Source organism: Oryzias latipes, chromosome 22 (assembly GCF_053564925.1).
Source record: "Oryzias latipes strain Hd-rR chromosome 22, Olatipes_Hd-rR_3.1".
In the NCBI taxonomy this organism is placed as follows: Eukaryota; Metazoa; Chordata; class Actinopteri; order Beloniformes; family Adrianichthyidae; genus Oryzias; species Oryzias latipes.
Window position 1 is genome coordinate 16,732,739 of NC_136258.1, and position 9,965 is coordinate 16,742,703.

The 9,965-nt window shown below is 40.5% G+C and overlaps 2 protein-coding genes across 4 annotated transcripts; one reads left to right on the top strand and one right to left on the bottom strand.

Annotated features, from left to right (window-relative positions):
* vash1 (vasohibin 1) lies at positions 1–5,201 on the top strand. Its single transcript, XM_004082333.5, has 7 exons — positions 1–927; positions 1,813–1,901; positions 2,197–2,253; positions 2,562–2,636; positions 3,199–3,580; positions 4,453–4,562; positions 4,641–5,201. The coding sequence occupies exons 1-7, from the start codon at positions 706–708 to the stop codon at positions 4,711–4,713; spliced, it is 1,008 nt and encodes a 335-aa protein (XP_004082381.1). The 5' UTR covers positions 1–705; the 3' UTR covers positions 4,714–5,201.
* angel1 (angel homolog 1 (Drosophila)) lies at positions 4,612–9,317 on the bottom strand. 3 transcript variants are annotated; one of them, XM_078940836.1, is made up of 10 exons: positions 9,178–9,317; positions 7,302–8,069; positions 6,980–7,209; positions 6,824–6,893; positions 6,415–6,744; positions 6,096–6,233; positions 5,914–6,024; positions 5,798–5,828; positions 5,482–5,645; positions 4,612–5,404 (listed from the first exon to the last, which is right to left on the bottom strand). In XM_078940836.1, the coding sequence occupies exons 1-10, from the start codon at positions 9,242–9,244 to the stop codon at positions 5,244–5,246; spliced, it is 2,070 nt and encodes a 689-aa protein (XP_078796962.1). In that variant the 5' UTR covers positions 9,245–9,317; the 3' UTR covers positions 4,612–5,243. The 3 variants fall into 3 exon arrangements, with proteins under 3 accessions (XP_078796962.1, XP_011488722.1, XP_004082632.1); XM_011490420.4 differs by having other exon boundaries at positions 4,612–5,401; positions 6,096–6,219; positions 6,302–6,744; XM_004082584.5 differs by having other exon boundaries at positions 6,096–6,219; positions 6,302–6,744.
* Positions 9,318–9,965: the final 648 nt, after the last annotated feature.

The following is a 9,965-nucleotide window of genomic DNA, read 5'->3' on the forward strand; positions in this document are numbered from 1 at the left end:
GCATGCGCAGAGAAGGACATCGGGGAGTGTTCTTAAGAGGGTCGATGGATTCAAGAGCATCTTTATGGACAATGACCCGGCTTTAAAGACAAGAAATGATTCAACGAAAAGGACCTAAACTGGCCTTTTTGACGAGCGGCGGAGGAAGCGGGCTCACAATACAGATTTGATTGTGAATAGATGGGACGTTTGCGACCTCTGACGGAACAGGGAATTAGGATTACTTTCCTGTTAACCTTCCTGCAGACCGTTATAATGGTGTACAGTGTTTGGGTTTGGTCTTATTTTAAATTTACTCTTTCGTGGGAATAGAAATAATACTGTTTTAGTTACCTTTTTTTTGGTAACTTTACTGTCAGATTTATACTAATATCTTCCACAAAAAAACAAACAAAACAAAAAAATCGCAGCCTGATTACTTTTATTTCTGGTGTCTAATATATACATTTAAAAAAAAGAACAAACAAACAACAATTATTTTCTTTCCAATTTCTTCTGCTTCTAAAGTCAGTTTTGTCAAAATTAATTTTAATCCACTGCACAAATAATTTAATTTAAATTATGGCTGCCAAAAGCCCCTGGATGTCATGAGTTGGCCATCTGCTGTTGGATCTTACTTAAACCCACAGGCTTAAGCAGCAGCCGAATCCAGGAAATCAGAACGTTTCTTTGCCAGGACTCCACTGGCTACCTGCTGCAGGAAACATGCTGAGGGCCACAGTGAGCTCAGCAGAGGAGAGGGATGAGGAACAGGAGGATGAAGGTGAAGAAGAAATGAGAGATGGAGGGGTGCCTTTCTATGTGAATAGAGGAGGTCTCCCAGTGGATGAGGAGACCTGGGAGAGGATGTGGCGTCATGTGGCAAGAATTCATCCAAATGGTGAAGGGCTGGCAAAGGAGATCCGGAGTGCCGCTGACCTTCCCAAGGTAAGGGCAAATATAGTTTTTGTGGAACCATCTAAGTCCAAAAAGGATTTTTGGACAAATCTAGATTTACCTTGTGTGATCATCCCAATGATTATCAACCATTTCAAATTGAGATATCAACTGAAAAAGGCTGATTATGTCTGCAAACAATTGTTGAAGTTTTAAAAACGTATGACTATGCTTGCTATGCATGCTATGCATTGTATTCAAGAGCCGATGCAGTATGTAATAAAATATGAACAAAAGAACTAGACTCCATAGCAAAAAATTAATAAAATGACAATCTCCACACTAGTGAAATGAGTGGCGTTACATACGTTGACTTGATGTATTAATGAATGTTTGCACAGAGGTTCTTTCAGGGTGATATGAATATATTTCAAGTTAAAATGGTTGTATGTTTATGCAAGTCAAATTGGTTTTCAGGTGCAAATTCACTCACATATGAGTTGAAACTGGCTTAAAAACATTTTTTTTGTTTTGAGTCATAAATAATAAACTTTACAAAATGAAAAAATATTTATACTTAGAGGTTTTATAGTATTTTGACTCATCCATTTCCCACTCATCCAGTAAAAGTACTTTTTTCAAGTTTTTTTATGTATAGGACAAAAAAAGTTTTGCAGCATAAGTCTTGCATAACAATGTTTTAAATTACTTTTAGCGTGGCTCTACTTTCTGTAACTCCACAATGCTCGGTTTTGTCACATTGGGTTTTTACACATTTATGCAAAAGCTTGATACATATATAATCCTAATATTGCAATACTCCTGTCATTTGCTATAACTAACAAAAAAAGAGCACAGTGATGGAAGATGACCACACTATTTAGCTCAATGATTATGGGATTTTTCCTGTTTTAATGTAGCTGTTTTGCCCCACAGATTCCCATACCAAGTGTGCCTTCATACCAACTTACAACCACTATCCCACAACGGCTGGAAGCCATACAGAAGTACATCAGGGAACTGCAGTATCCTTTCTAAAAGACATGAAAAGTTAGAATACATATTGTCTTTGAAGTTAAGTACAGCCAGAAGTATTTAGCTTGTTCAGTGCACAGCGTGGACCAACCGGTCTCAGATGTAGGTCAGTACAGTTTATTCAATGTTAAGGGGATGCACAATATCTGGTTAGAGAAGAAAGGAAGTCTTCAATAATTAAACAGCAAACTATGAATATCACAGCCCTTTTGCTGCTTCTCAGTGTTTGATGCTGCGTTGTCCAAAAGCATTTTCAGCTGTAGCTCACCCTTAACCGTCTTTTAGGTACAATCACACAGGGACGCAGTTTTTTGAGATAAAGAAAAGCCGTCCTCTCACCGCGTAAGCAAGTCTCCCTTTTTAATCCGCAGAGCTTTTAGGTCACCAGTCACAAGATAACAAGGACGGTGCTTGTTTCTCAGTCTTTAGCAGGTGATGACTGATGCATGTGGATTAGCTAGTGCCTCTGCTTTCACTCCAGAGCTTTGAGTCAGAGCTCCAGCCTGCAACGCAGGATGTTATTTTCACAGATTGTGGAAAACACTTTTATTTGGCAGCATGAAATAATTAACTGTCTGTTTGCATAATTGACAGTTTTAGGTCATTTTTGAGTTTCAAAAGGATAACTTTATGTTATTGATTTTTCACAGGTTAATGGACATTGCGAAGGAGATGACACGGGAGGCTCTGCCAATCAAATGTCTGGAAGCAGTTATCCTGGGAATGTATCTTTACAGCCAATCAGCATGCAGTGCCAATTGCAGTTTCATATTATGTTTTTGCTGACTTTTAGAGGAACTGAAGTAACATTCTTTTTGATCAATGGAAACGGGAGATCCAGGCTATGTCCAAATTCCCTCACGACTCTCTAATCCCTAAAAGACTGTATAGAGCGGGATGGTTTAGTGTCCTGGATTTGAACATAATTTGGACACATGTAAACTCTTTTACATTTTTTTTTTTAAATGACAAATCGCTCTAACACAATGCACCACGGTCTATATTGGCCAATCTAGTGAGCATCAGTGCACACTAGTTTTTGCAGAGACCTCTGGGAAATTTCCAGATTACTGGATTTTGGAATTGTAGATTCAGACACCCCTCCAATAGAGCGAATGCCTGATATATTGCTCCAAGTAGTGAGGGACTTTGAACACAACCCCAAATTTACCAGTTTTGCAGGAACTTTGGATGAGTAATTAACTAACCTTTCCACTCTTGGAAATGTCTTTTTTAAAGTTGTATTTTTAGTCCCCAAATGCTGTTTTCCTTTACCTGTCCCAACAGTTACCTCACCAACAACATGCCTGGTGTGGAGCGCTTTCCGCTCAGCTTTAAGTCTCAATACTCAGGGAACCACTTCTACCATATTGTGCTGGGCGTTTACAGCGGGGGCCGCTTTGGGGCCCTGGGCATGAGTCGAAGAGAGGACCTCATGTTCAAGCCCATGGAGTTCCGCACACTAACAGACTTAGTTCAGGAGTTTGAAGGGGCCTACAGGGGGAACTGGCACACCCTGCGCAAGGTGAAAATCGGCCAGTACGTGTCCCACGACCCCCACAGTGTGGAGCAGATAGAATGGAAGCACTCAATAATAGACATAGACAAGATGAGTAAGGAGGAGCTGCGGAAGGAGCTGGAAAGGCACACCCGTGACATGAGATTGAAGGTACATCACTGTCACCTGACTGTTCAGCTATGTTCTCACTGGGTTTGGAAACACATGTTCAAGCGACCACTTCCAATATAAATTCCCATAAATGTGGGTTTCAGGCTTCTGCTTTGAAAACACTCGGGCTCACATGTCGCTACGCACATTTTTAGGTCAGTTTTTGGGCTCTATGGACAAAACTCACAGCCAATGAACACGCGTTGAAAGTTAATACGGCTGGACTTTGACCCGTCAGAGACGAGGATTTGGTAGTGATTCATGGATAGCGGCTTTTTCAAAAAGTGACCCATTGGAGGAGAAATTATTAATTGTGGTTTGTGCCCAGACAGAATCATATGACACCAAGTGTTTCATATACTGTAGTAGAGCTGTGAAGAAAAAGCCTGGAGCAAAGTTTATGAGATTTGAACTGCTTCAACATTTCACCCAAATTCTCTTCGAACTGTGAGTACGTGTGCTAGTATCAGATTGCGACAGTCCAGTGTTAACACCGTATGCTCAAAGCGTGTTCAAGAATTCCAGTTTGCTAACAATGCCACCTGCTTTGTCATGGGCTATGAATCCAAATGCTTCTTTCAAGGATGTAAAACACATCATCTCCTTATGCCAAGCCAACCTCGATGCATAACATTATGTGGTATAAAACTAATGCAATGGCTTTGCTGTGTGCTTTGTGCACTGATGGCTTAATCCATCAACAGCTGGCCTTTTAATCCAGAATGCTCCACACAATCACATTACAGGGGTGGATGGATTTAAACTGCCGATGTGCACAGGAAGGACAGAGGCATCTTCTATTCACCAATGTGACACTTTGAAAGGGTCTGAATTCTAATGGGGCGATTCCTTTCTGGCCATCGCTTTTGCAGATAGGAAAGCAAGCGCCTCCGTCTCCAACCAAAGACAGGAGAAACAGCATGGGCTCACCCAGCAGAGGACCAAACAGCCCCGTTCGCAGGATCAGCCGAGTTGAGAAACGGTACGATGGTGATGAACCTGCATTCAGATTTAAAAAAAACACGTGACTATTGTTGTTTTTTTTCTGTTTTTATTGCAGTCCCTCTGGAGAGAAGAAGGTTCTGGAACAAAAGTCATCAACAGACATCAACGGATACCAGATTCGAGTCTGAACTGTAAATTGCTTCTCAAACTAGCCCCACACTTTGACCCGTGTGTTGGATGGGTCACCAGCAACTTTTCTTCCTAAAACATCTTTGTTTGTACAAGTTTTTTCATGTAGCCTTTAAATGTGTACAGTAACTGGTGCTGACACTGATTTTAGTATAGGAAATGTACAGAATTGTTTTTTTATTAGTGTGGGATAAAGCACCATTGAGTGGAAACATATTCTTACACAAATCTGTGCATTCGGGCCTGTATGCAGCTAGTCTGTATTTATGTGCCGAGTGTGCAAAACCATAGCGTGTCGTACAAATCCACCTCCACTTTGCTGGCGTCTACCACACATGTAAGTACTGGTTTATAAACCGCTGCCTGTGCCTTGTATCAATGTTTAAATCAAAAAGTTCTTTATTTTTCAGTCTTGTTGCCTAATCAAACACAAAGCAGAGAAATGTCTTCTTTTAAATCCCTATCAAATAAACTAAAACTTGAGGCAGTCTGCCAGCATTTCAGGCTGGCGTGTTTGTCGCCCTTTTCTTTAAGAAATGTTAAGATCCAGCTGGAAGCGGGCCAATAGACTGAGGTGGTCAGAGGGGAAGATCTGGTTGGGAAGACCGTTCATGGACCACAACATGTCCTCCGGCAGGAGAGAGAGATATCCGGTAAGCTTCAGGCCTTCACCGGGAAACTTTTCACCTGCTACAAACAAAACCCATATATGTCATCCTTTAAACCACAACTTTATGCCAAATTTAACGTGAAATAGTTCAGCTCACGTTTTTGATGAGAAGGACATGTGCGTTTTGGGGTGTAGAAGATATAGTCAACAGTGGCTCCTACTTCAGAGTGCAAGGTCGTGACCTCAGGTCTGTCCACGTCTGGACAAACATGCTTGTAGACAGATTCCAGGTTGAGTCGATGCTGCAGAATGTCCCGAAACCTGTGAAAGCGATACAGTTTCCACACAAAGATTTAGGTTGATGAAAATGAAAAAAGACATTTTCGTTTTTATTTTAAATAATTGATAAATTTATTTAGCAGAGTAACAGTTCAAATGTGTATATTTGTTGGAATAAGATGAACCAAACTGACCTTTGGGGATAGTGATTTGGCTTTGACGCATCTGTGTAGAAAAATAAAAAGGAAAAAAAAGCAAACTTACTTCAGACCTGTAAGGAGAGCAGAATGATTTTGGGTGAGCGTCTGACCTGGGGCAAGGTCAGTCACTCCTGGAATCAGAACCAAGTCTGGAGGACGGGAACACGCAGCGGGACAGAAGCGCAGCTGCAGCATGAAGTCGTGGCTGTAGCGACATTTTCCTACACAAAACAATGTAGTGAATATGATCAAATGAAAGGAGAAACCAGGAATCAACAGTAGAAAAACAGACCTGCTTTCAGACTGTTGACGGAGGTGTACTGGCAGCTGTCAGTGATACCCAGGGAGCCAGGCAGCAGTGGGGCAGACAGTCTGTGACAACTGGGCTTGTATGACAGGTCCTCCTGGCCTGATACCTGTTGGACATGAACTGTTCAAAGGTGAGTGAGCCAGCTGCAGAGAAAAAAACTAATTGTGTATTTTTCTGTGTGTTCTCACCATCCATGCTGGCAGTCCCTGATAATAGAGCTCACCAGTGACAATGAGTTGGTACAGAGGAGTGTTTGGAAGGGAGTTAAAGTCTCCGCACAGCACAACATTGCAGTGTTCACCTTTGACCTTGCAGGACTTCACCACAGCATCGATTTCTGCCAGCATTATTGCTAACTGGGCCAGTTTGACGTCCCCCCTGCGTGGGTTGAAGAGTAGGTGGGTGTTGGCCAAACACAGCGGCGGTCCGCTCTCTTTGAGCGCCGCACCCTGAGCCACCAGCGGCCGAAGCAGTAAAACGATGCCCACGTTGTGCCGGTTCAACAGCCCCGTCTCCGACCTGAAGAACTCCAGTTTAGTGAAGCTAACCTCAGCGAAGCGTTTGCTGCGATAACAAACAGCACAGCCATCTGTTTTGGTCCCTGTGCGACACTTGTAGATACAGGAGTAACCTGCACAACATAAAAAAAACAAAACATCTGTCTCTAAATGAACCACTGGTGCTACTCTGCTATGGCTTTGAATGCTTACCCATTTCAACAAGAGCAGGATGCAGCTGTTCACGATAGTGGTTCTCCTGAACCTCTTGGAGACACAATATCTACATTGGAGAAAAACGTAAGAAAGAATAAAGACGACTGTACTTGAATCTAACAAAAAAGAAAAAAAGAAGTGTTTTTGACTCACATCTGGTGTCCATTTTTTTATTTCCTCTACTAGTAAGTTGTAGCGGTAGTTCCAATCCAACACCTCCAGAGGGCAGTGTTTATATAAATACTGGTTAAGTTCTAGTAAATCCTGAGCTAGGATGTTGTAGGACATGACAGTGAAGTCCATTGATCCATCACTGAATTGGAAGGGTATCCGCTCCACTGCAGCATTGCAGTCGCTCAACTCCTTCCAGACCCTCCATATTACTGTTTAAAACATAATATTTCAAATAAATACATGAAGCAAAAGAACATTAGATTAATTGATGATTGGCTGATAATAATGTGACATTTCCTGCCTTCAAGCTGTTCCGCCGGCTCCATTGGCAGGTAATAGCTCAGAGCAGGAAATTCCCATGGTTTGCACTGGATCTCCTGTGTTAGACCTGGTCCATGAGGGAAGTGCCAACAGGTCTGCTCTTCGTGTTCTTCAACACACTGAAGATGAGCTTGAGTGCCGGATGGCAGGGACGACAGGGTTAACTGAGGAGCGCTTGCAGTATTATACGTTTCCTCTCCAGACAGAAGAGTATATTCATCCCAACACTCGGATATTTCAGACACGGTTTCCGCCAAAGTCTGGAGATTCTTCTTGCTTGGCGTGTGGAGTTGACCCTCAGCTGAACAACTGTGCTCGCTGCTCCCAGCTGGACTTTGAGAGGTTTGTATCTGAATTTGTTCCACAGCTGTAAGCTTCTCTTCTTGCACATGGCTTTGTGTTTGCAGACTCTTCAACTGTTCTGCTTCTAAACCAGCACAGTCAACTGTGGAGGAGCATCCATCCTCTGAGTCTTGCTTCTTATCGCTGTCTTCATTGGGATTTCCTGCATCCCTCTGCAAAACAGACACCTCAGTGATTTCTGAGTCTGCATCCTGCCTTGGTCCTTCATGCGATTCCATGTCAGTTTTCGGGGCGTGCTTCTTTTCCTTTTCTACCCTTTTTTTCGTTTCTCCACTATGGTGCACCAAGGTTGTCTGAGACGGCAAGAGGCTGACGGTAAGAGAAGCACCATCCCAGTCTGTTGTGGCCTTAACCACAGCAGGAGTGACGGCATTCCCTGATGTTTCTGTAAAATGAAGATAATGGTTTCTATATGTGTGAAAGAACATTTTCCAGATGAGCGGCAAAAGACTAAGAAGTTTCAAAGGCTTGAAAATACTTGAAATCTTTTTTTTTCTTCCCCCCAATTGCTTTTTTTTTTACATGGGAATGATGCTTTATCATTTTGGGGAAGTTTGAAAAAAAATTTTTTTAACAACACCCAAACAAAGAATGCATCTCTTTATTCACTGCGTTTAGCAGAAACAAACTCTTAATGTCATACTAACATTTGTTTAGCAACGTTAAATATTGTCTATTATAAATTTGTATTATTTAAAGATAAATTTTAAGGTCAAAAGTGTAGTAAAAGCAACGTACTTAAAGAAAGTAGATTAGGATGTCATACACTAAACTGGCTTATTAAATATATGTCAGAGATCAAAGAGGGAATTGGTTTAGCTAAAGTTTACACTTAAAACAAACTCAGAACAACTACACTGTAAAGTAATTACATAAACGTTTTTCTGTGAGGATGTTTACATAGTAAAACTTTGTCTCTATGACAACATTTATATATCTAGATATGAGTTGCACATGTATTTTTTCAAAGATAACAACAGAATATTTTTCTGCAAACTAGTTTTTTTAAATGTTATTTTAGAAATGTCGTTTTGAGCTTTAAAGTGGAGTTGGTGATTTTACTGTTAGTGTGTTAGAATAGTTTGTATTTGGCGCTGACGTTTTGAGTTTATGTCTTGTGGAATTTGATTTGATACTAATTCAAAAACATCTTAAGTTCAGTGTTCCGATGATAGTTTTCTGTCTTTTCTTTATGAGTTTCTTTTAATTTCCCTAAAGGGGCAGCTTAATGAAATGTAAAGACAGCCAGGAGACGAAAGTAGATTTTTTTTTTTGACTTCTACTCTAGGAAACTCTATTTAAACCACGAACTGACGAAGGAAGTTTGCGTCCTGTCTGATGATGATGGGAGAAAAAATGTCAGCCTAACTCTCATGTCCTGCTTGCTAGCTTGCAACCAGCGTTAGCCATATGTAAAACGCAGCGAAAAAACTATCAAAATAGTAGCTAAACCAACACTTTAATCCAACATTATAACGGTTATAAAGTTTTACCTGCGAGTCTAGAGTTGATGTAGCGCGAAAACGGATAGAGAACGTGGAAGAGCAAGTTTCCAATCATGTTACTTTTCACTACATTCAACGCATGCGCATTCTACGGTCGCTGCTGTCGCAAAACGTCACGCGGACGGACAAGTGTTTGCTGTCAGTCAATCACTTTTTCCTGACAAATTCTGAAGTGTTCTTTTAACTTTTATCTAAATTATTTCACCGTATCTTCTTCTTTTTAAGCATAGTATTCTTGAATTTATAAACACATCCATGAGAACCAGAATACTATTTTGTATTTAACTTTTATTTGTGTTTACTTATGACAATAACAGTGCCAAACCGTTTTTTCCATCTGTGAAATAAAACTACAGGTCTTCTAATCCTTTAGGGAGTCAGAAAATCTAAAGGCCATTAAAATGTTTATCTTGTTAGAATCGCCTATGACTAGTGATTTCCTAGTTTGGTCTTTTGTTTTTCCTTAATTATGCTCCATAACTATCATTTATTTTCCTGTGTTCAGTCCTGTGCTGTATGTTAGATGAAAACTTTTTTTTTTTTTTTTTTTTTGCTGTCCTGACCTCTTTTGAAGATTAATGGAACTCAAATTTTAATGTTACAATGATCAAATATGATGCTCCTTTTGGGAAAAAACTCACTTAAAATAAAGCTTTATTTTTTCAACAAAATGCAAAAAAAAACTTGCAACTTTGTGGAAAAAATGCATATAAAGAATAAAGGTAAAGACACTAACATTTTTTTTACATGATATTTATCCTATAGACATTTTTCTA

Bases quoted from the DNA above. Each gene is read 5' to 3' on its own strand.
- vash1 (XM_004082333.5), top strand. From the start codon at position 706: ATGCTGAGGGCCACAGTGAGCTCAGCAGAGGAGAGGGATGAGGAACAG. The intron at 2,254-2,561 runs GTAAGCAAGTCT...GATTTTTCACAG, and splicing joins AAAAGCCGTCCTCTCACCGC to GTTAATGGACATTGCGAAGG. The intron at 3,581-4,452 runs GTACATCACTGT...TCGCTTTTGCAG, and splicing joins CCCGTGACATGAGATTGAAG to ATAGGAAAGCAAGCGCCTCC.
- angel1 (XM_004082584.5), bottom strand. From the start codon at position 9,244: ATGATTGGAAACTTGCTCTTCCACGTTCTCTATCCGTTTTCGCGCTAC. The intron at 6,025-6,095 runs GTCTGTTTTTCT...TGTTTTGTGTAG, and splicing joins CGTCAACAGTCTGAAAGCAG to GAAAATGTCGCTACAGCCAC. The intron at 5,829-5,913 runs GTCAGACGCTCA...TTTTCTACACAG, and splicing joins AGTGACTGACCTTGCCCCAG to ATGCGTCAAAGCCAAATCAC.